Genomic DNA, 25,992 nt, shown 5'->3' on the forward strand with positions numbered 1-25,992 from the left:
CTGAAGCACTGCACAGGGTCTTCGGAGATCATGGTGTGTCACAGGGCTTCACACGCGCGCAGACACACACCCACACACACGTGTCCATGTGCCGCTGCGCTCCCTGCCTTCCTATTCCCATGATGTCGCTTTTTATCCCAATGTACCACCCAACCCTCTCGTCACCATGTGTGCCCACCATGCCCATATGTCACTGTTGTACTCTGCTCTCCTGTCCCCCACATAGTTATATTTCTGTATCCCCCTCCTGTCACCAGAAGACAAACCCATTGTCAGTGTGTGTCCGTGTGTCGATTTCTTCTGTTTGGAGATCGTCCTGCCATCCTGTTCAAGTGTCTGGTCTTGGGCGCTTTAAAGATGAACCATCACTCTTATCACTTAACTACGCCTACTCTCTTCTGTACACCATCACACAACTAGAACACAGCTATACCCCTGATTAATGCGGCCTAGCTGTTCACATACGAACACTACCCCATGAACACCTCATCGCTCTAATAAAACGCAGCTATCCCTTGACACTCCGGCCTAGCTGCTCACATAAGCGTTCTTCAGGCCTAACGCAGCCAAACCCAGTCTGGTTGTCCAAACACCATACTGCAAACACATCCAACTATTCTCTTCAACACCACACCTAACGCTAGGATGCAACTACCATCCGACAACTACACCAGCTGCACACATAACTGGTGCACCCCCATGACATCCATCTCTACTGACCTGAACTGCGGTTCCCGAGGGAGCTCAAACCACCAGCGCTTTGAGGTCATACCAATGATATATAGAGCGCTATATAAATGCAAAGTAACATAAGATAACACACACACCCACACACATCACCAGCCTATGAAAACAGCAGCTTTCCTGGGCTAGTGCATGACCTTAGAAGAGATTGCCTGAACTGGCAAGGTAGGGAGAAGGCCAAAACAGTATGGACAAAGACGCACAAGAGAATCTTGTGGCAATGTCTTTTTAGGGCACTAGCCACATTTAGTAGCCATACGTGGTAAACTTGAATGTGCACACTAAAAATAATGCAAACATTATAAAAATGTATCTGCTTCCACCAGCTTGTCTTAAGGCACATATAAAAGTAACTAGAAATCCCAAGTGTAAACATTTAGGGTGATAGAAAAGTATCTGCACTGTACTGTAAAGTGCTCTGTACAATGTTAAAAAGTACAAGAATCCAAAAAGGAAAACCTAGTTTCCCAGTGCTGATAGTTTGAAGGGCTAATCAGTTTCCACAAAACAATTAGCAAAAGGCAAGGGAAGTGAAGCTGAATGCTTTACTTCCCTTCAAAAAGTCTGAACCAGTTCAAAAACAGACCAAAAACAAAGCAGATCCATATAGAGGGAATGTTGCAAAAAGAAACATCTTTCCCAACACGATCAATTTTACTAAACGTTTGAGTGAGCTCCAGGCATTGTCTGTTAAACGTCCCTACTTAGTTTTCTCCACGGAAAAGGTGATGTTGAGAGTTAGGTCATCCTTCCTCCCGAAAGTGTTCTTGGATTTCCATCTCTCTCAAAAGATCCATCTTCCTATCTTTTTTCCTCCTCCTAATCCTTCTAAGGCAGAGGAGCTTTTCTATCAGCTGGACCCGATGCACCCCTCATCTTCTCCTTCTCTAGGACAGATGGCCATCTTTCTGCTCGTAACGCTGGTGCCCGTGCTGTCAGGGCTCTGAACAAACAGACTCTGTCAAGCTGGATCCTTCTCTGCATTTCAGAATGCTATGATCTGCCTGGTAACGAGGTCCCTGAAGATTGACTTCAGCCCTGTACCGGGGAGGAGTCCTTCTGGATATTTTCGGGTACGTGGGCTTTGTTGTACAGTTTTAGGGAACATTTACATTTTAGTGTCTAATTCCTCCCTCCATGCAGACCCGCAGCTATTTATTTTAACCTTGGAGTGAGTGAGCCCTTTTTCTCGCTCACCCCGTTGTTTTGGTTTGATTTGAACATTGTGTTTCTTTTGGTTTTGGAGTCTGACAAACTCCATAGGCATCATCTTTTTTACATTGTGTCACACAGCACCTTCAGTGCAGTGAAACAGGTAAGTATTCCAGATTTCCCAAAGGTTTAAATACCTTCTTTTGGTTAAACTATTTCCAAGAGCAGTGAAGTGAAATTGACTTTACTTAAATTTTAATTTTCTAGACCCAGCACACAATATCTTACAATAGGGTGCTGGTGGAGTTTCTTAGTATACCCTTTGTCTAGTTTCTCATGTAACATTTTTATGTTACTCTTTCTACAATTAATGATGGTGACAGTGGTTTACTTTTTCCTACCATTGTGTTTATCTACCGCAGGCTGCAATTGCAGCTGCAGTAAAGCACCCATGGGTGCCCATTTTGTTAAAATGGCCCTTGTCGTCTTTTTTCGTCATTTCTTGTTGGAAAGGTCCTTCTTCAGATTTACTCTGCACGCCAAACCAGGTTTGGTCCCTTTGTTCGTTTTGTCTTTGGCGGGTTTCACTGCTGTAGCCCGCCTCTGGCTCCAGCGTGTCTGGCAGGGCAGGAAGTGAGGGAGGTGCCTAAATCTCCCTGTGCTTAATCCCCTTGGTTACAGGAATGCACCCAAAGGTGATCGGCTGGCTAGCTGTCCGTGGAGGACAGCCACCCTGCTGAGTGAGTGACAGCTAGGCTGCAAATGAATTGGGGAAACCTGCATAAAAGGCAGGCTTTTTGGCTTGGAAGGCAGAGTCGACCGCTGGACGAAGGAATCCGAAGAAGAACTTGGAAGAGACACCTGCTGCAACTCCTGGACCATTGGTTTGCCCAGTGAACCCTGCTGCAGTGCTGAAACTCCGAATTTGTCTCGACTAGAGAAGCCCTGCAAAGGACGACTTCTTCCCTTGGGTTGGTGGGTCCAATCGACCCCAGAGCGAACTCGTCTGGACATCCTCTTGGAGCTGGCTGTACTTCCAATCCTGCTGCATGAACCGATTGCCAGGGAAATGAACACTAGGATCGAGTGCATTGTTTTTAAGTCGGACACAAGCTCCAGGAAGATCCTCCGGACTCCCATGAAGCAGGACTGACCAGTCTGAGCCACTTCAATGGAGTGCTGGACCCCAGATGCGAGGAAAGCCCATAAGGTATACGAGAACCGCGGTGGTGCTATTTGCAAGAAGCTGAAACCGCGAAGTGCTGCTGATCTGAAGCTTGTCCATTGTTTCCGCCGACCTTCAAACCATAGTGCAGGAGTCCCCAGACTTCCTCCCTCTTGTCCCCACGACTTAGGCCCAGGAACAACAGGATCTGCATTACTACAACTGTAGCAGAAGCCAGCTGGAACCAATTTCTTCAGACCTAAAGTACTGTAAAGCAAGGGATACTTACCTCTTGTTGTCTAGCTGTGCTAGCTCTCAGTTGAGACTTGTCTTGGTTGCTTTTGTAGAGTTGCTTGCAGCTTTGCCCCTCACAAGCCTCTCAGCTTTCATTTTCTACAAAGACTTCTAAAACTTTGCAAGACTTTTTATCTACCTACAGGAAGTGCTTCAGCTCACCTAGACTTTTGCTCAACTAACATTGGCTGACCTGGCTCCCTGAAAGACTCCTCTTACCTCTGACTTTGTGCTTTAACTATCCCTCAACAAATGTTGTACATTAGATAACTTGTGTAGCTGGGAAAGGGTTAATTTACTTTGCATTGGAGGGTTCAAAAAGTACTTACCTGCTTAAGAATATTTGTTAACCATTGTTTCCTCATCTTCCTCTTTTGACACCAACCTTAGTATTGCCCTAAATGTGCCAGAAATATATCAATGTCCACAGTGTCCTAGTTATTTAAGTCACTTCAGGGTGTAGGAATTGTGTGTGTGCCATTGTGATGCTGGAAATGCATCAGAGGGACAGGGCCTCTAAATCATTGTCCTTTATTGCTTTATCATGTATGTTCTGTCTTGTTTTCCATGCAGGAGTCCATGTGGGACTCCTGGCGGTGCGGCTCTTCCTGTATTTTGTTTGATAAGACCCTTGGGCTACCCTTATGGCACCCATGGGTGGGAGTCCGACCCTGTACTCCTAGTGTATGTTTTTGGGCACCTGTGTGTTGCCCACAGAGCAGGTTACGGGCTGGTGGCAGCTCCGTGCTGAATTGACAGGTGCCCTGAGTGTCCTCCATTTTGGGATGCCCAGGCCCTGTCATTGGAATCAGTGGATTCCTGATGGAGACAAGATGGCCCCCGTGGCCTTTTGCCATCCATCGCCTGTTAGCTTGGTTTTCCCGAAGTCCTGGGAAGCCCTGACTCTGTCCCTTCCACCTGACTGGCTGTTATGAGTAAGCCTTCCCAACGACCGTATGTTGTGGGTACGCCCGTGGGGTGGGACCTGGGTGAATGGAGTGTGTGACGAATACGCATTTCCTGTTGTGGGTCTCTAGTATCTGGTGTTTGACATAATGACTGAGACAGCCCTGCCCGAAACCGGTATGAATGCAGTGTGTAGGGCTGAATGGCAGAGTATTTGTCCAAATCCACATTCTGTGTTGCGAGTGTCTGGATGGAGAAGAATGGCCTGAATGCACTGTGTACAACTACACCTAACTGGGAATGACATTCTTTTTACAATAGACGTGACAAGTCTTTATACCAGCATCCCTCATGATTTGGGGCAAGAAGCGGTGGAGTGGCTCCTTTTGCGTGAAGACAAAATAGGAGCAGTCAAAAAATTCATAATGTCCTTGTTGATGTTCATTTCAACTAACTCGTACTTTAAATATAAGAATGAGTACTACATACAAACGTCAGGCACAGCCATGGGTGCAAAGATGGCACCGGCTTACGCAAATTCCTTTATGTACCAATTTGAAATGACAGATATTCTACAGAATACACAGTGGAAAGATAAAATAAAATTATGGATACGATACATCGACGACATTTTCTGCATATGGCAAGACACGAGAGAATCGTTGGATGAATTCCTTCAGTACATCAACAGCATAGACCATTGAATACAATTTACCTTCGAAATAGGGAATCCTGGGATTCATTATATGGATATTCAAGTTAATGTACATAATCAACAAATAACAACATCCTTATTCACCAAACCAACAGACAATTTACTACATCGGATGAGCTTTCATCCACAAAACACACTACGGAACCTGCCCTATGGGCAAATGCTACGTCTGAAAAGGATAATTGGTGATCAAAGTGAATTCGAACAAGAGTTAATCAGATTGAGCAAGAAACTAGAAGATCGGGGATACCATTAGGAAGACATACTAACAGCAACATAGAAGGTAGCAACAAAAACAAGGGCTAGCACCCTTCTCCAGCATGGGGTCTGGCATGGATTCACATGCTCATGAATATTCCCCGTCGTCAGGCTGGGAATCCTCGGTAAAGAAAAATCAGTATCAGTTTCGTTTCTGATCTGTCTTTCGTAGTAGTAACCAATCACTGATCTCTGCGTCATACTGACCACAGCCAATGACTGCCATCTCCCTAAGCCCCGCCTCTGGCAGCCATCTTCAGATTTTTACCGCAAGTTCAAGTGTTGGGAGTCCTTGTGCTTAGCTCTCGAGCTTTTGCTGCGTGTTTCGCGCTTTTTCAGGTGAATTTTCACATTTTTCGGTTAATCGAGCCTCAAGCTCCACCGTTTCTACTTCCGTTAACGGGTACCCGTTGCGGGATTTTCCTACGCCCCTCAAGGGTGAAGATTTCGTCCAATCAACCTTTTGGAGGATTCCAGAAGATTTGCGGCCTACTTCGAGATGGCCCAGGACGCGAGTTCGTCACCCGGACCCAAGCTGTTTCGCAGCTGCCCTGGATGCGGGCTGCAGAATGTGTTTAAGGAGGACGAACATTCGCGATGCCTCTACTGTCTTCATGGGGACAAGACTCATGTAGAGAAGGACTGCCAGTTCTGCAAGAACTTGTCGGAGCGGACCATGAGGGACCGTCGATTCCGTCTCGCCAGCTGGTTGGAGAAGGGCTCAACGGATGAGACGACGACAGAACGGGTCTCCCGTCGCACGGGCCTCTCCGCCCGACGAGATTGGCTCATTCCACGCCATGATCGCCAGGGCGTCCGAATTGTTCCAGCTCTGCCCGGAGGAGCAGAAAAAGGAAGGTTTCCTCTATCAGTGCTGGGAGGCCAAGAGGAAGACTGTCATCACGGTGCCTCTAATCGATGACATCTGGGAGGAGGGCTTGTCGGTACTCAAGAACCCCTCCACGGCACCAGCCAAACGGGACCGGTACGAGAAGAAGTAGCGGGTCCCCGAGACCGCTCCCCTGTGCCTCAGGGCCCAGCCACCGCCAGACTTGGTCGTCTCGGTGGCGGCAAAGAAGGAAGCGGCGGGGTCAGGAGCCTCAACGTCGAATTCCCCTCCGGACGGCGAGGGAAGGAAGTTGGACGCCATGGGGCGACGGGTCATTTCATCTGCGGTGACGACGATCAAAGTGGCCAACGCCCTGGCGATCGTGGTCCGTTACGACAGGGAGCTCTGGTTTAAACTGGCCCCCATATTGGACTTCCTACCGGACGACAAGAGGTCTGAGGCCCTGGAAATACTTCAAGAAGGCGAGGTGGCGTTGGACCACGCCATAACGGTGGCAACCGATATTGCTGATACCGGGTTCTGCCAGCTGGGCAACGGAGTTTGCCTACGACGACGGGGTTGGCTCCGGGCGACCGACTTCTGTCAGGACGTCCAGACCAGGGTGTTGGACATGCCGTTCGACGGCAGCAACTTGTTCGGGAAGGCGGTGGACAATTCCCTCCAAGCCATAAAGACGGACACGGAGACGGCCCGCGCCCTAGGAGCCCTTCAGCAACGACGGCCCTTTCGGAGCTCCGGAGGCAGACAAGGGGCCTCCGAGGGATCCAGCGGTGGCTCGTCCTACCGCCAGGCGGCACGCTCCTCGTCTCAGGAGGCCTACAGGGGTCGCAGCAAGCAGGGAGCGCCTCGCCGCCGTCGGCAAGGTGGCCAGGGCGGCAAGGCCACCACCTCCAAGCAGGACTGAACCGGCCGTGGCCTCGGGCCCCCACCGAAGCACCCCGGTGGGAGGCCGGCTGACAAATTTCGTTGGCGTGTGGAAGTCCATCTCCACCGACCGTTGGGTGCTGGATACCCTGGCAAGAGGACACACTATCGAATTCCTGAAGAAGTGCCCTCACGTTCCACCTGTGGCCAGGAAGGAAAATCACGTCCCGCAACTGCTGTTGGAAGTACGGGCGATGCTCAGGAAAGGCGCCATCGAGCGCGTCCCGAAGAGGCTCCGGGGTGTACTCAAGGTACTTCCTCGTCAGGAAGAAGACGGGCGGCTGGCGCCCCATCCTGGACCTTCGTCGTTTGAACAAATACATCAGGTCACAAAAGTTCAGGATGGTCACCCTCCAGCACGTGCTGGGACAGCTGGAGGAAGGCGACTTTCTATCGTCATTGGACCTGGAGGATGCATACTTCCAGGTTCCCATCTTCAAGTCACCGAAAGTTCCTCAGGTTCGTCGTCCAGGGACGCCACTACCAATTCAGAGCACTGCCGTTCGGATTGAAGTCGGCCCCCAGGGTCTTTACCAAGTGCCTAGCACCTGTGGCTGCGCCTGCAGGGGATTCACGTCTACTCCTACCTGGACGACTGGCTCATCCGCTCAAGGACGAGGGAACTCGCCGTCGAACACACTGCGAGGACCGTCCAGCTACTCGCAGACCTGGGATTCGCAATAAATTACCCAAAGTCCCACCTGGTCCCGTCGCAGGTGGCCCTGTTCTTCCGTCGGAAGAACAGATGAAGACCATTCTGGGCAAAGTGCAGCGCCTGCTAGCCACGGACGTGGCCAGGGTGAGGTCCATCAAGTCCCTCCTGGGGATGATGTCCTCTTGCATATACCTGGTGCGCCTCTGCAGACTACGGATGCGCCCTCTTCAAGAATTTCTCGACGCTCATTTGATGCAGGCGACAGGCACCTTCGAAGACAAGGTCCCCCTCAACGAGGTGTTCCGGCGGGCGATTCAGTGGTGGGGCGTTCGAGCGCACCTCACTGCGGGCAAGGACTTTCAGACGTCGGCGTACCAGGAGACGGTGACGACGGACGCTTCCCTGGAGGGTTGAGGCGCCCACACCGGAGATCTCCACGCAAGAGGCCTCTGGCTCCCGGAGGAGAAGCTCCTGCACATCAACATCCTGGAACTCCGGGCCATGTTCTGGGCTCTCAAATCCTTAGGGCAAGGTGGTGCGGATCTTCATGGACAACACCACGACAATGTTTTACATACGGAAGCAGGGAGGCACCAGATCCCCAGCCCTATCCAAGGAGGCACAGGATCTGTGGCACTGGGCGGTCGCCCAGGGGATGTTCCTGGTTCCCTTCCACCTGGCAGGAGAAAGAAACACCATTGCCGACTCGCTCAGCAGGGAGCTGCGCGCGTGTCACGAGTGGGAGCTGCGCCAGGATCAGGTGGATCAACTCTTCCGACGATGTGGCAAACCCCAAATCGACCTGTTCGCAACAGCGACGAACTCGAAGTGCCAGAGGTTCGCCAGCAGGTTCCCCCAGCCGAGAAGCATGGGCGATGCGTTCTCGTTCCCCTGGGACGGCCTATACCTGTATGCGTTCCCTCCGTTGCCGTTGCTGCTTCGACTCATCAGCCAGCTTAAGAGGTCCCGGTACAGGATGATCCTCGTCGCACCGGCGTGGCCGAGGCAGATCTGGTTCCCGGACCTTCTGGACTTGTCAACGTCCCCACCCATCAAGCTGTCGGCGGACGCGGATCTTCTCTCCAGAGAAGGAGGCGCCATCTTCCACCACGACCCGGTGTCGCTGAACCTGCAGGCTTGGCTCCTGCAGCTCTAGAGTTTGGAGGGTACGATATACCGGCCGACTGCAGAGAGGTTCTTGCAAAGGCCAGGGCGTCCTTGACTCTCAAATGCTACGGTCACAAGTGGAAAAGGTTCTCTATCTGGTGCCGAACACAGAAGATCAACCCCCTACGGATTACGGCCCCTCAAGTGCTGCCATACCTGCTATCACTGGCAAAGGCTGGGCTAGCCCATGCCTCCATTAAGATTCATCTGGCGGCAATCTCCAGATATACCAGAACCACAGGATGGACGTCCCTGTGGTCCCATCGACTGGTAAAAGAGTTTATGAAAGGACTGTTCCGGTCGTTCCCGCCAGTGAAGGCCCCGGCCCCGGCGTGGGAACTTAACGTGGTGCTGACCAGGCTCATGGGGCCCCCATTCGAGCCGATGCACTCCTCACCAATGAAGTTTGTGTCGTGGAAGGCTGCATTCCTGGTGGCCATTACCTCTGCACGACGAGTGGGAGAGATCCAGGCCTATCCTGCAAAGCACCGTACTTGACTTTCCATGCCTCGAGGGTGGTGCTTAGGACGCACCCCTCCTTTATGCCCAAGGTGCCTTCGGACTTCCATCTTAACGAGCCCCTGGTGTTAACTGTTTTCTTCCCGTCTCCTTCGTCGCCGGCCGAGAGGACTTTGCACTCGCTGGATGTGGCTAGAGCGTTGAAGTTCTACGTGGACCACACAAAGAGTTTTCGGAGGACTTCACAGCTGTTTGTGAACTTTGGACCTTTGAATCAAGGCAAGGCTCTCTCGAAGTCTTCCATTTCCAGATGGCTCTCCGGCTGCATCATGCACTGCCACCGGTTGGCTAACCGACCGGTGCCAGGCCGTCCGAGAGCCCATTCGACCAGAGCGATCGCTGATACTACGGTATTCCTATCTGGTGTGCCCCTGCTGGACATCTGCAGGGCTGCTACTTGGAGGTCGACGCACACCTTCACGAGATTATACTGCGTCGATCGGGATTCCAGGGAGGAGTCCAGGGTCGGCCAAGCAGTGCTGCGCAACCTGTTCGCTTAAGGTGAGCCTGGTGAGGAGCTAAGAGATGCTTAATGTTGAGCCTTTTTGCCACCTCCCGTGGTTGTGCATGTGTGTACTGCTATGTATTCTTATATTCATGAGCATGTGAATCCATGCTGGAGAAGGAACAAGTTACTTACCTGTAACTGTTGTTCTCCAGCATGGGTCTGGCATGGATTCACATGCGAACCCTCCCGCCTACCCCTCTGCGGCTCTTCACTTGGTCATACTGCCACTTCACGTGCTACCAAATCTGAAGATGGCTGCCAGAGGCGGGGCTTAGGGAGATGGCAGTCATTGGCTGTGGTCGGTATGACGCAGAGATCAGTGATTGGTTACTACTACGAAAGACAGATCAGCAACGAAACTGATACTGATTTTTCTTTACCGAGGATTCCCAGCCTGACGACGGGGAATATTCATGAGCATGTGATGCATAAACAAAATTGGCAGATACTCACGAAAGATGAAAGAACCAAAGATCTTTTTTCTGCTCCCCCAACATTTGCGTACAAGAGATCAAACAACCTGAGACTTACTTGTTAACACACGAGAAGACAAACCCAGAAAAAGCACCTTGACAAAAAGAACTGGTACTTACCCGTGCCTAAACTGCAGGAATTGTAATAGCATAATAAAAGGAGGAACAGTGGTACATCCCTACACAGGAGAACAGATCACATTAAAATGTCATGCGACCTGTGGTATTTACTATGCTGGCGAAACAGGACGGAAACTACGTATTCGCATTAATGAACATAAATCATGTATACACAATAAAAACACAAACTCAGCAGTGGCAAAACACTTCAACAAAAAAAAGTACAACATCTCACAACTTAGATTCCAAGTACTAGAACTAATCAATAACGCCTCCAGAGATACCAAAAAAGAAGAAACAGAAGAGTGAAGCATACTGGATTGATCGACTAGAAGCGTTATCTCCGCGAGGAATTAACAATGAATTTGACCTTAATTGTTTCTTTAATTATTTTGTAATTTGCCCAGTATCACTTAACCGCATTATGTATGGTCACTTCTAAACAAACAAATATCTTTAAGTATTGTACCATAGATCCACATATTTAGATCGACTTGTATTTCACCAAGTTAATCACGGGCCGTATGCTCGCTCCGTATTTCAGCATTTACATTTACATTACACTTTCAAAAGTAACAGCAATTGAACTGCTCCGCCGTTCATTATTTTCCTTCTATTTAACATAATGCTTACATCACACAAACACCAGTATATACATAGGCACAGACCAGTCACTCAACATCACAACTTTATTATACACACCGTAACACACACGTATCATATATACTCCTCGCAACCCATCACATAGTTTGAATCAGCATACATGCAATTTACAATAATAATTTGCCCTTAAGGCATTAGACATCCACTAGCCAAGTTAAATAAGCAGATTACAGAGACAGGCAGCAGTAGTTAATATTAGGGACACTGGACTTGCCCACACCAACATGGCCGGCATGCCCGACTGCGAGCGGCCATCTTAGATATATATGTTGCCTAGACAACGTTTCACTTTTCTGTAACATCCGAGACAGCAAGCAGCTCGGAAGGACACACATGATAAGATCAGATCAACTGATAGCAAAGTGTTACACTCACCTGGCTCCCACAGGGGCGTCGATCTGAACTGGACAGCTGCGGTCTCCATCAATGTGACGCCTAGTGCCGAGATGACGGACTGGACTGGCCCACCTAGCTTAGTTTGCTTGGCCCGTAGGAATATTCTTCTGATGGTTTGGAAAGATGAGCTCTCCATCCTGCATTGAGCGCTGGGGCGCGTAGATATCCAGTTGCTTCACTGGCTCAAAGGAATTGGTGAGTTCCAGAACAATATTGACGCTGAGATTCCAGGCAAGACGCCGTAAGTATGTAGTTCGTAAGAGTTCAAATGTCTGACTTTCACTCTGTCCGATTCCTTGCAGGTTGCAGCTTGACCCTAGCGAAGAGTTCATCGTGGCAACCGGTAATATTCAGGTAAGGATTTGTATTATCCAACACAGTTCGATAAAATAATGTCAATATGTAACCTGTTGCTTTCTTCTTTATTCAGGCGCTGAGAGAAAGTATAAAGTCTCAGGGAATAATGCCTCCGGCGGTAAAATCAGGTAAGTCTATTGTGGTGAGGAGGTTTCCCCTTGTTTGTCCCTTTGTTTCACCTTGCTGTCCTTTTGATTCCCCTTAGGGGCCGGGGTTCGGCGAGGATGCAGTGGAAGCTGCGCCGACCCGTGAAGAGGAATAGTACCCCCGGTGGTAAAATCAGGTAAGTCTATGGGGGCAACTAATATTGCCTCTGTGTATTCCCTTGGCTCACCTTGCAGTTCTTGTCTTCCCCTTAGGTGCCAGAGTGCGGCGGGAACTTGCAGAAGGCTGAGGTGGAATGTGAAGATGCTGCGAAGGCCGGTGAGTTCAGTGCGGCACTGCAGCAGGCGAGGCGACGCTCATAAAATAACTTCTTTCTTCCAGCTCGAAGGCGCGATGGATCGGGAATTCAGGTAAGGATCAAAGGTATTGCTCTTGTCCTAACCTTTTCTCCTTCTTTCTCCCTTTTTCTAGGAGCTCCAGACTCGAGGCGGGCGTGGCAGAAGACTGGATGCAGACTTGCAGGCACAGTGAGCGTTACGCTGCTGCATGCAGAATAATGCGAAGCGTGTGCTGCTCTTCGGGCGTGGTTTAAGTAGCCTCCAAAGTAGTCCCAGGTAAGTATTCCTCCCCAACCCCACCAGAGTAAAAAATAGTCCCTAGGCAAAGTAGTCCCTTCCAAGCCTCTTTTGCCTTGGAGCTCTTGCAGCATTGTCTGCATCAGGTAAGTTTGCAGCATGGTCTGCATCAGGTAAGTTTTAATCTATGAGCCTGGCGCCTATGGCGCCAGGACTGACTCTCCATATGAGCCTGGAGCCATAGGCGCCAGGACTGCACCCAAATAGCCCCTAGCAGGGGTTGTTGGGCTTGCTTGGAATAACTTGATGCCTGCTTCTGGGGTTGCTCGACTTGGTCTGGGTCCCCGGGGGTAGGCATCATGACACAAAGTTCTCAAGGTAAGCATAAGAAAACAATAAGTAACAACGTAACAAGAGCGGCAGTGCTCTCTATCATGATGAACACGCATTACCACGCGTTCATTGTATTTTATTTTACTTTTCACAGTGTTATGAACGGAATTGACAACGCTGACCACCGCTGACAGCGACTGGAACATAACAAGTACTTGCAGGTTAGTGCTGCCACACGGTAAAAGGAAGTGTAGATAGGAATTAAATTTGGCGAGAGCCGTTAACACATAGATGAACTATCAGCATAAATTGGTGCAGTTCTGACTATGAAATGTGTATAATTAACCATGAGATTACGGAGAAGAAGTGGTATACAGTCTCTAATGCTGCTGTAACACGTGAATTATGTTTGATCATTGTTTTATGAGTGCACAATGAATAAGTTAAATGTGGATCTGGGAATAACTAGTCAATAATAGCGACATATGTCTTTTTTTTTCTCTCTTTGTGTTATTTGTAAATCGTTGTTGTCTCCTGTGGGTTCCCTGTCTTTTCAAATGTTTTTCAACACGTTTATTGTAACATGAATTTGCAATTTCTGATTCTTTTTGATTTTGGACGTAGAACTAAAATAATCCTGTGTTGATTTACCCGGCTCTGAAGAAGGAAATTAGTTTTTCCGAAATGCATTAGCCATAGGGTTTTTCGTTTGCCTACAAAAACAGCAAATTACAAATTGGTGATTTTTAACCAATGACAAGCATTTATCAATTCACAATTTTGTGGATTAAAGAACATTACTCAAACATTATTTTAATTGAGTTTTATTCATCATTATATATTTTTAGGCAAAAAATAAAATAAACAATATTTAACCATTCGTGGTAATTACAGGTGTGCGGTCTGATTGGCTGACTGCCTGAATGCCCTTCTAAATGATTGGTTGCCTGAGTGTGACCCAGATGAGTGAATGGGAGATCAACAGTATATCTCAGGGCCCCTCACTGCTAGAAATCGTTCAGAAGCTGAAGTTAATACTTGATGCTTACTCTCGAAGCCGAGCCGGAAGAAGGTGAACCGCTGGTCCCTTCTGTGTAATCTGAAAGCTGCTGTCTCTTCAAGAACTGATCCAAGAGAGGACCTGGTAAGGAGACCTCTCCCCGAGCTACGAGTGACCATTGTGCACCAGCTGACCTTTGCCAAAGCTCCCTGGTAGAGAGACCTACGAAAGGCTGCCGACTGGAGAAGGGGACCACCAAGGCGAACGAAGAAAAGCACTGGACAGCCGTCAACCGGAGCCGCTGTGCTCCCCTTTGCCTTAGATCATTTGATCCATGGACTCCCTTGTTCATCATCATTGACGGTTTTCGTCCTGCCGGAGAAAGTCAAGACCACTAATGACCGAGGAGAATCCGCTGGTGGGTTTCCCGCCACCCAAAGACATCAGAGATGCCGACGAAGCTACTGAAGCCAGCTGTGGTCACATTTCGTTTGCCGATGACCGACGCCCTTGCTGGGCCAAAGTTCTTCACTAACTCTTTGCGGCAACAAACCATTGTCGTCGAGGTGCCTCGCACGCCTCCCCTGTTGCAGGATGGTTTTGATCGCCTATTTACGAGCACTGCAAGGACCGAAGCTGCTGCCTCAACGACAACGTTCACCCTTTCATCTCGAAAGTTCGACGACCCGTGACTCCTGCTAGAAAGGGAGTGCACTCAAGAAGGGCTTGTCGATTCTCCAACAAAGAACTCTACAACACAAGGTACATTGGGTTGCAGAACGATAGAAGAAGATAAGACTCTAATAGACAATATCTGGACTGGGCTTGTAGTGCATCTTCATTTACAGGTTGCCCAGGTGGGGGGGATCCTCACACAGAACTGTGCCTGGCGGTAGGGGCTCAGTATTCTGCCAATTGTCTAACCAACTTATCTTCCTCCCAAGTCTATGGTTGATATCGTTTTACTGTGTTGATTCGTATGCTACTTGGGGCTGTCAGCCGTGGTCGCATTTTAATGGAATCCAAGTAAGAGTTGTACCACCTTGAACTGTATATATTTACCATTTTAGAATTGTCGGAGCACAAAGTGTATTATCGTGACAGTGTATGTAACATTGAACTTTATTTATATGAAGACTGTGTTTTAACTAACATAGTGTGTGGACATTCCCATGTGGGTGCTTGGGGACTACACTGTACTTAAGAACCAGTCAGCATCACCTCCTGAGAAGCTAGGCCTTGATTGCTCGACCATTGCTACTCTATATAGAATCTTGGATGAGGTCCTCTGTGCCTCTTTTCTGCCGTGTAAAGAGCAGGAGCACAGACGCCCCCCACCAGTGCGTTTCTTTACAGACATCCCAAATGGGTATCTACTGATTTAAAGAAAATGAGAGTGCGTATTTTGAAGTGTGTTTTTGTGTTACATATATTTTCTCCCTACTAAAAAAGGCTTATTCAACTGACTGTTAAATAAATTTGTAATTGTTAAATCAAGAAACCTTGCATGTAAGTGTTTATTGGAATAACTGTCAGTGTGAAACTGTGTTAGAACCCTACCGCTCGCATTGACCCCTCTTGAGATGAGCCTGGCTGCTCAGTCGCTCTACCAACTTGTGTAGTACATGCTTATACCAAAGGTTGGTTTAACTATTGCCAAGAGGACAAGGATGGTGCAGTCTCCCACAGGGTACTGCATACAATCTTGCCTAACATACATGTTCGCTAAACATTGCTGCTTGGATTCTGTCTGGTCAGGACGCTCGTTTTGGCAGAGCTGTCTTTCAGATTTTTCTGGTTTAGGTGATGTACTGCTTTGGGAGTCAATCAAAGATGAGGAATCCATGGGAGTTCATTAGAAGAACAAATGACGTACCTCTCTGTAATGTTCTTTCTGATGGACATTTTTTATGGATTCCTAATCGCCCTACCCACCCGCTCTCATGGCGAATAGCTAGTACACCTTGTTTCTGTGGTCCGTCAGCATCAGAACGCTAGGGAAAAGGGTACAACTAAGGTCTCAGGCGCAGCCCCTCTACATACACTAGTCCCAACGTTGTGTCTGGTGCGTACAGGCATCAGGTGCATTTCTGAAAAGCAGCTGCGCTGGGAGATAGTTGTCAGTGATGAGGAATCTGTGAGACTAATATCCATCCGAAAGAAAATTACAGAGAGGTAATTTGTTCATCCCTTTGTTGTTGCCTCTGTGGAGCATGTACAATGGGATGGGACTGAGATGTAGGAGCATGTGGACATCTAAATATGCACAAGTTGCCTCAAATCCTTCACGAATGGCACCCATGGCATTGTGAGGAAAGCCAGACATGGTGCATGCAGCCAAGTGTCCCTGGTGGTTATGTAACGTTTTTTCCATATTTACTCGGCGCCTGGGTATTTTTCTAGGATGAGGATTGTGTGGGCGGAAGTCTGTATCCATCCAAAAGAAAGTCATTTATTTGTAGTGTTTCATCATGTGGATACTACTGTGGGTGTGTTTGTTTATTCTTTTTATATTACTAAACCCTTTCCCTTGCATGCATTTTCATTGTAGGACACCCCTTCACGCTGCTGCCTTCGCAGATAACATCCATGGTTTACAGCTGCTTCTGCGCCACCAGGCTGAGGTGAATGCCATCGACCAATCGGGAAAGACTCCACTGATGATGGCAGCTGAGAATGGGCAGACTGCAGCAGTAGGTAAGTTTGTAATGGACTGCATAATGCCACTGCTGGAGAAACTTCATTCTGGCGCTTCCCCCCATTAGGAAAGATGCATCTTTTGTAGATTTCCCCTCCATATTCTGTGGATCCCCAAACTTTTTGCTTTTGAAACTGTGCTGACTTTTATAGGGAAGGTAATCCTTCAGCTTCACTGCACTGCCCTTTTGCTCATTTTGCTATGGGGAAACTGATCAGTCCTTCAGACTATCGGTACTGGGAAACATTCCCTTTTGTCTTTTTACTTTTTTGGTAACTAACAGTGCACACAGCATCTTACAATGCAGTGTAGTGTGAATACGTTTGTATCGACCCAGTCTTTTGCACTTGAGTTTTGGTTCCTTTTATGTGCCTAAAGACAAAATGGTGGCAGCAATTACATTTATGCGTTCTTTCTAGTGTGCACATTCACATTTACCACGTATTCTACTAAACGTGACTACTGCCCTAAAATGGCTGTGCCATTAGATTTTTGCTTGTTTTTTATCCATATTGTTGTTTAGCCTTCTTAGATCAGGAATTCCCATATAAGGTCATCCTGCTGCTTTCGCCTGCTAGTGATGCCTTTGTGTTTGCTTGGCCCAAGAAGGGGTGGGACTGTCTGGTCCCACTCCTCATCTGTGGTGCCTGAAAGTCTGAGTATGGAACATGAGCGCAACCCACAGTGGTCCCTGATTGGCCCCTTGCTGGCTGTTGCAGATCCTTGCCATTGGTGTGCGTAGGCCTGCTTCCAGACAGGATTTAAGATAAGTAGAGGACTCCTGCAGCCATTTCTTGTGATCAGCATTGGAGCAAAGTATGTATCCTTTGTAGACGAACAGCTGACTGAAGATCCTTGGACGACGCCTGAAGAGGCCCAGCATACTTTGCTGTGATTGGCCAGGTGAAGCCCTGCTGGATCACCTGCTTCAACCCTTGGACTGGTGTGACCAACCAGCCTCAACGCATTCCTGAGGATTCAGCCGTCCTGAGCCATAGAAAGTGTTCCTGGACCACCCGGTGGATTGATAAACTCTCCATTGGGCTACCTCGCCAGAACCGTCGCTGTTCCATAGTTGCGCCCAGCAATTTGGTAGTTACCAGCTTGTGGTAGAAGGTGCCTAGAAATCGCTGCAGGAGTCCTCTTTTTATCCAAAATTCAGTTTGTAGGTAAGGCCAAGCCCACCAATGGCAAGAATCTGCACCATTCAAACAGCCAGTAGCTGTCCAGTCAGAGACAACTATTGGTTTCACTCATCCCCCACATTTAGACTCTCTGGCACCAAGGATGCGGACTGGGACTAGACGGTCCCACCCCCTTTCTGGGCCACACACACACCCATAAAAACATCACTAGCCCACGAAAGCTGCAGGTGTCCAGGGCAAGTACATGGCCTTAAAAGGGATTTACTGACCTGGCAAGGCAGGATGAATGCCAAATATGGCCAAAGAACAAGCAAACATCTCGTGGCTTGGACGTTCTAGGGCACTAGCCACATTTAGTATTCATACACGCTAAACGCGAATGTGCACACGAAAAATAATGCAATCATTTTAAAAAATGTATCTGCTGCCACCAGCTTGTCTTTAGGGAAATATAAAAGTAGCCATTGTTGTAAGATGCTGTGTGCAGTGTTTACAAAGTCACAAAGTACAAAAGGGAAACCTAGTTTACCAGTACTGATCGTCTGAAAGACTCATCAGTTTCACCATAACAAATTAGCACAAGGCAACTGAACTGAACTGAACTGAAGTGAAGCAGAAGCTGAAGGCTTTACTTTCCATCAAAAAGTCAGAACCAGTTCCATAACACGAGCAAAAAGAAAGGGGGTACATAGGAACTCTGGAGCGAAAGTTGGACACACAGAAATCTTACCTAACAATCACGAGGCGGCCGACTGCGGCTCATGGCAAACCATGTCGCCGAAGGCATTGAAGGAAAGACGATGCAAAATGATTCTCCGAAGATTTTCCTCCATGTGAAGATGGATTTCCAAAATCAGTCCTGGGGGGAGGATTTTGGGAGGCCACCTATTTTTTTTAAACAAGGAAGACACTGAGAGGTTAGTCAAAACACATTCAAGGTAAGGTAGCTCAGCAGGCAAGGCTTGGTCTTAGGAAAAGTGGGAGAGTGGTCTAGGGCTACAATGAGTACACACAGAGCAACAACAGTAATTAAAGGTAGACAGTAAGTATGTAGAAAACAAGTATTAGGTCTTTAGTTGTACACTAAGCATATACAGATTGCAGGTATGTATTGTCCCACAAAACCTTATAAAACATATAAACACATTGCCCGTTAGGAGAATTTAATTGCAAATGAATCAGTTACAAGTGAAACACAGGTGAGTATGCAAGGAAAAATGGGTAGAACTCTTCTGAATCAACACAACAGCTTTTCTCAATCTTAATAAGTCCAACCATAAGAAGGTTTGTGACCTTGTGCCAAAAGTCACTAGTTCCAAAGTATAACTTATTCAGGAATGCTGGACTGTGGTGGTGATTATAGAAAGGTTCCAAAGTTTGATAAAAGTTCAGCATGGTACTTAATTCAATCCAACACACTAACACAGGCCTAGGGAAGGATCCTTAACCCAGGTTGCACCACTGTCCCAGGAGGATAGCTCAGCGGCAACGTGTTCGCTTTGGAAGCAAGACGACACGAAGCAACACAGTTCGATCCACGGGTCCGCGCTTTGAAACCTTTGGGTATTTAAGCACGTTATAAATACGCAACTAAGACAAAAAAAAGAAAACAATTATGCAACTAAAACACAAACAATTCCTGTAACAGCGACTCGATGCCTGCGGGCTGTGTGAGCGCTTTAAAAATATAAATAAATAAATAAAAGGTCAGGTCGGACTGAGTTAGGGGTTGCACTTTACACCCATTTACCCTACGGGAGACTGGAGGAGAAAACAACAGGTATAAACACTTACACCCCAGCTTGAGATGTTCCGGATTCCACTTTTGTAGGCTCTTGACTGAGTTCTAGGCTTGCTCTTCTTTTCTTGATCCCCTCCCACTGCAAGGGTTGTCTAGACAGCAGAGATTCTTTGTTTCATGGGATTTTCGTTTTGTCAGTTGCAGTGCACAAGTATCGGTTCCGGGCAGCTTCTAGTTGAAGAACCAAAAGAAGATTTCTGCGGGAGAGATTGCCTCAGGGACACAAAGAAGACCAAATCCAACGAAGTTCACCACGGTCAAGCAGTGACAGGCTATCGTGCAGCAGCAAACATTGGAGCAGCCCCAGGACAGATTTCTTAGGAGAGAGACGGCTACAAATGCAGAAGCAGGTGACTCGATGGCACAAGCTGTAGATATGCAAAGTTTGAAGGCTCTGCTTGGAATGACGATGGATGCAGCGAGGTAGCCCTGAACAGAGCTGGTCAGTCCACCGTTTGGTAAAGGAACACTTCCGAAGGATCAACAGGCACGGATCCTTGAGCAGGGGTCGAGACTGGTTGTTCCCACCAGTCCAGGGGTCGAAGCACCAATACAGGCCTTCTTGAGATCTGGACTTAACTGGGACACCACTGGAGTCGATGCTGCTCAGCTGCAGGGTTTGCCTTTGGGTCGTCAGTGGGCTGGTCCTCTACGTAGAAGTCTTGGTTCCAACAATGATCTGATGAACAGTTGCTGGAGCCCTCCCTTTAGCCAAGATTCTGGCTGGGAGCAAGCCTAATCCCACCAATGGCAAGGATGTACACCATTCAAACAGCCAGTGTTTGTCCAATCGGGGATAACCACATGGTCATCACATCTGCCCAGCTGCACTTTCAGGCACATGAGGTTGTGGATTGGGACAAAACAGTCCCAGCCCATTCCTCTGGCTTACACACACAAAGCCCCTTTGCCCACAAAAGCAGCAGTTTTCTCCCAGAAAGGGATTGCCATAAAGAAAGCAAGAAAAAGGCAAAGGAAAAATATGGCCAAAGAAAAAGCAAAAAACCTTGTGGCACAGCCACTTAGGACACTAATCACAGTTAGTAGCCAAACGCAGTAAACAAGCTAACTAAAAATTCAACACAATGTAACTGCTGCCACCAGCTTGTCTTTAGGCATATTTAAAAGTAACCAAATATTCATTGAGTGTTGGTCTAGGGTGATACAAATATATCTCCATTGCACTGCATTGTAAGATGTATTGTGCAATATCAAAAAGTTAACCAAAATATATGGCATGTATGTTAGGCAAAGTTTGTATGCAGTAACCTCTGGGAACACTACAAAAAACTATGACTACAGGTATAGGCAACCCAACCTTTGGTATAAGCTTGTACAACACAGTTTTAGTAGCATGTTGAGCACCCAGGCTTATCTCAGAAGGGAAATGTGAGCTGTAGTAGAGTTACACAAAGATTCACAGTTACAAGTATTCAAGTAAACTCTTACACTCAAGTTTGTTTTCTTGCCTAAAAATATTTATTTATCAGTCAGTTATAAAGCCTTCTTCAGAAGGGAGCAATAGAATAGTAAAACACAAATATACTTCAATACTGTACACTTTGAGTTTCTGAATCAGAACCTTTTGGTATAGCCCACAGACACAACCTACACCCACAGGTGACTTCAGTAACAAGGGTGCTGGGGACATTAATATCTTACTGTTGGCATTCAGAATACTCTTAAAAGTTGGTAAAAGGCAAATGTTATTAGAATAACAAGAGACCACAAATATTCCTAAGCAGGTAAGTACTTTTAGATATTCTTAGAAGAGTCATTCAATTCAATCGGATAAGCCAAAGTCAATGGGCAAAAGTCTTGGATAGGATGAAGCACTTTTGGTAAGTAAATGGAAAAGACTTTGCACAAGTTCTTAGGAGTCTTTGATGAAAGAAGAATCATGTAGGGTCTCAAGCTGATTTGACTTGAGTTGTGGAAGTTACAAGCACTTCTACAGTAAGAGGTAAGTTCTCTTAGACTTGTTTTACAGTACCTTGGTAAAGAAGAAAAGATGCAGCTCATGACTTTTGTTCCTGTGCAGCTCTGCAGATCTCACTGTTTCTGGGCCTCAGTCGTGGGGACAAGAGGGAGGACGCCGGGGGACTCCTGCAATGCACTGGGACTGTCAAAACCCGCAACTGGCAAACTTCACTTTCAGCCCTGCTTCGTGGGTGTCCGGAGGATCTTCCAAAAGCTTTAGGCCAGGTTAAAATTAACGCACACAATCTGGTGTCCCTCTCCCTGGCTATATGGTTTCCTGCAGCAACTCGGAGGAAATTCAACCAGCTCTGAGATGGGTGTGCAGGTGGCTTACTTTGGAGTTGATTGGTCCCACCAACTCAAACAAAGGGAGAAGTCGTCCTTGCAGAGGCTTCTCTGTCGATGCGAACTTGGCGTTTCGGCACTGCAGCAGGGCTTCACCTGGAAAACCAACGGTCCAGGAGTTGCAGCAGGCGTCCTCGTCAAGCTCTTCTTCGGTTCCTTGGTCCAGTGGTCGACTCTGCCTTCCAAGCCAAAAGACTTGCCTTTTATTCAGTTCTCTCCCATTCATTCCAGCCTAGCTGTCACTCACCCATCAGCGTGGCTTTCCTTGCCGGACAGTCAGCCGGCCAATCACCACAGCGTGCATTTGGGTCTCCTAGGAGACTAAGCACAGGGAGTTTCGGGCACCTCCCTCACTTCCTGCCTACACCAGACACTCTGGAGCCAGAGGCGGGTTTCACTCCAGAAACCCAGACAAAGGCGATTTGAACAAAGGGACCAAATCTGGTTTTGGCATGCAGAAAAAATCTCTAGAAGGACCTTTCCGCAAAGACATGGCGAAAAAGAAGACCGTGGACCATTTTGTCAAACATGGCTCTACGCCATTTTGAAAAAGATGGCTCTCGCGGTTGCTTTACCGGCGCTCTGAACGCAGCCTGCGGTAAATGCAAACCATGGTATTTCAAACAAAACCACTGCAACCAGCCATTCTGTGAGGAAAGGGTAACATAAAAATGTTACATGAGCATCTCGCCACAGGATACTAAATAACCCCTCCAGCACTCTATTGTAAGATGGTGTGTGCCTGGTCTAGCAATTTACAATGCTAATTAAAGTCAATTTCACGTCACTGCAATGTGTTAGGGAGAATTCTCGTAAATGTGCTAATTCCCTTCACCTTAGAGACCCCCAGCAACTTTGCTGGATTTTGAGGACTTGATTTCTTTACCTGGAGAGAGTGAGAGCCATTTTTTCCCACTCTTGTATTTTGATGCGTGTTTTACACTTGTGTTCTTTGATTGTGGAGTTTTAGACAACTCCATAGGCGTCATCTTTTCATGTGTGTCACACAGTAGCCTCAGTGCAGTGACACAGGGAATCCTTTCAGGCTGTCCCAAGGTTTAAATAACTCCTCTTGGATAAACTACTGTTTCCCAGAGAAAGTTAAGTGAAATTTACTTTACTAGTCTTTCCAAATTCCTATACCCAGCACACACCATCTTACCATAGCGTGCTGGAGGGGCTACTTAGTATCCTCTATGTCTAGAAACTGATGTAGCAGTCAAATGCTAACCTTTCCTCTCGAAATGGCTGGTGGTAGTGGTTTTACAACAAACTACCATGATTTTTCCCGACCGGGAACACCGGCAGCGTTAAATCGCGGGAGCCATGTTTTTCAAGATGATTTTTTGTTTAAACGGCTCCTGGTCTTCTTTTTTTCGCCATTCCTTTTTGGAAAGGTCTTTCTAGAGTTTCTCTGCGTGCCAGACCAGGTTTGGTCCCTTTGTTCCTTTCTACTTTGGCGGACTTCAGGACTGAAGACCGCATCTGGCGCCAGAGTGTCTGGGGTGACCAGGAAGTGAGGGAGGTGCCCGGAACTCCCTGTGCTTAGTCTCCTAGGAGACCTAAATGCACTCTGGCGTGATTGGCTGGCTGACTGTCCAGCAAGGACAGCCACCCTGCTGGGTGAGTGGCAGTTAGGCTGGAATGAATGGGATAAAATGTCTAAAAGACGAGTCTCTTGGCTTGGAAGGCAGTCTCCCACTGGAACGAAAGAACTGAAGACAAGCTGGAAGGGTACGGCTGCTGCAACTTCTGCACCGTTGGTTTGCCCGGTGAAGCCCTGCTGCAGGTCTGAATCGCCAAGTTCATCTCGACAGAGAAGCCCGTCAATGACGAATTCTGCCCTTTAGTTGGTGGCACCAATCAACTCGTAAGCCACCTGGATACCATTCTCGGAGCTGGTGGTATTTTCCTCACAGTGCTGCAGGAAACCGAATAGCCAGGGAGAAGGACACCAATTTGTGTTCTTGACTGAAGCTACCGGAATTGAAGATTTGCCTTTGCCAGCTTTTTAACCAGTCGCAGTGCAGGAGCCCCCCGAAGTCCACCCTCTTGTCCCCACGGTTGAGGCTCAGAAACAGCGAGATCTGCACGAACTGCCAGGAACAGACCTCTTCAGTTGCATCTTTTTCTTCATTGTAAGGTACTGTGAAAACCTGACCGAGAGAACTTACCTCTCAGCTTGTGACAACAAATGAATCTTTCTTTTACGAACTGCTTGAGAACTTTGGCAAAGACTTTTCCGTTTAACTTCCAGAACTGCTTTATCCTATACAAGACTTTAGCCTAACCCATTGCATTGAATCAACTCCTCTGGTGATCCCAAACTATTTGTACTGTTTAAGAGTAACTGTAATATTTGTTTTATTGAATTATGCCTTTTTGCTCCTACTTCAAACCCTCTGAATGCCATTTTGCTCCTCCTTCAAAGTAGTTTAAATGCCTCAGTTCTGAAGTATATTTTTGTGTGATATATAGATTGCCTCCTTCTAGTGAATGTTTTATAACTGACTGAAATAAATTAATAAGTGTTTTACCAAGAAACCTTGAGTATAAGAGCCTATTTGAATACTTGTAATTCTAGACCTCTGTGTAACACCCTTAGATCTCACATTCCCTCTTGAGATAAGCCTGATTGCTCAGCAGCTCGACCACAAAACTGTATAGTACAGACTTATACCAAAGGTAGGTTTTGCTTACACCTGTAATCCTAGCTGTGTGTAGTGGTCCCAAAGGGTACTGCATAAAAACCTTGCTTAACACTCTGGGAAACAATAGTTTATCCCAGAGAAGGTATTTAAACCTTGGGAAATCTGAAAGACTTCCCTGTGCCACTGCACTGAAGGTGCTGTGTGACACAAAGTAAAAGATGATGCCTATGGAGGTCGTCAGACTCCATAACCAAAAGAGAAACAGAGGTAAAATTCACATTAATAATACATGAGAGAGTGGGGAAAAGGGTGACACTCTCTCCAGGTTAAAAAAATCAAGTCCTCAAAATCCAGCAAAGTTGCTGGGGGTCTCTAAGGTGGAGGAAATTAGCAAATTTATGAGACTTCTCCCTAACCATGAAAAGGAAAAAGGAAAACAGTTTCCCAGTACTGACAGTCTGAAGGACTAGTCGGTTTCCCCATAACAAATTAGCAAACTGCCAGTGGAGGGAAGGTGAAGGCTTCACTTCATTGTAAAAAGCTAGAACATGGTGTAAAAACAAAACCAAAAAGTTTCGGGGTACATAGAACATGGAGCAAAAGTTGCTCCAAGAGAAATCTTTCCTAACGCGTGTCGGCTCCACTCGCCATGCTCTAGGCACCGGACGTGACGTCTGGGTTAGTAAATTTCCCTTCACCCGCCTGTGATGGGCGGGTATAATTTGTATTCGGTTTAAATTAAACCTTTACAAATTCTTTCTTAGTAAAATAAAAAAAAGCAAAACGATACCAATCCTTAGTTCAGAACAAAGTAAGGATAACGGTTCGGGTAAAATCAAAATGAAAATACAAATCTTGATTCCTCGAACACCTCTTATTAGATGAAACTTCACTGGAGTAGCGGCTACATAGGTATACTCAACCGGCTTTACAAAATATTTAGACGTTTAATAAAGCCAGCTAATGCCAAACCTTCATGTGCATTTTGGATATTTAAGCATCATTTCCAAATAGTGTCTTCACTACAACATGCTTGGTATTGCAACAAAGGCATCATGTATTTAGTCATACGCGTTGTTAATGCTTCACATTCGAGGATTAAGTGGTTTGTCTTTTCCGGATAGAAGGCTGCAGAATCTACTCCTGATCTCGTATTCTGCAATCTGTCTTCTCCTGAGCAAAATCTCTTTGGTCTGAAGCAGGTTCCAACGTAACCGAAGTTACAGCCCCTGTAATAACGATTAGAAATTGGGTCATGATGGTAGAGAGAGTTCCTCAACGTTTGTGCTTGTGGGAAAGGTGAGTCATAGATGTATAAGAGTGGAAAGCATCCACTGTCAATATCCAATCTAAGTCGAACAGGGACTGTTTGGTTTTCAGAGGATTATTTATTAAGGTCTCCAGATCAGAACCAATTATTGTCAATATTGCTTCACATCTTGTCTGGAGAAGGTACCATTGGCATCAATTCTGGGGTTGATAACTGCGCCAAG

The 25,992-nt window shown here is 47.1% G+C and overlaps 1 protein-coding gene across 3 annotated transcripts in view; it reads left to right on the plus strand.

Annotated features, from left to right (window-relative positions):
- Nucleotides 1-25,992, plus strand: part of ANKRD52 (ankyrin repeat domain 52) — a 1,656,133-nt gene that overhangs the window by 1,390,187 nt on the left and 239,954 nt on the right. For all 3 annotated transcript variants that reach the window (XM_069653745.1, XM_069653746.1, XM_069653747.1), the window contains one exon: nt 16,431-16,576. In XM_069653745.1, coding sequence (XP_069509846.1) covers nt 16,431-16,576 — 146 coding nt within the window. The remainder of the gene's footprint in view (nt 1-16,430; nt 16,577-25,992) is intronic.

The sequence above is a fragment of the Ambystoma mexicanum genome, chromosome 3q (genome assembly GCF_040938575.1).
Source record: "Ambystoma mexicanum isolate Mex_15411 chromosome 3q, UKY_AmexF1_1, whole genome shotgun sequence".
NCBI classification, from domain to species: domain Eukaryota; kingdom Metazoa; phylum Chordata; class Amphibia; order Caudata; family Ambystomatidae; genus Ambystoma; species Ambystoma mexicanum.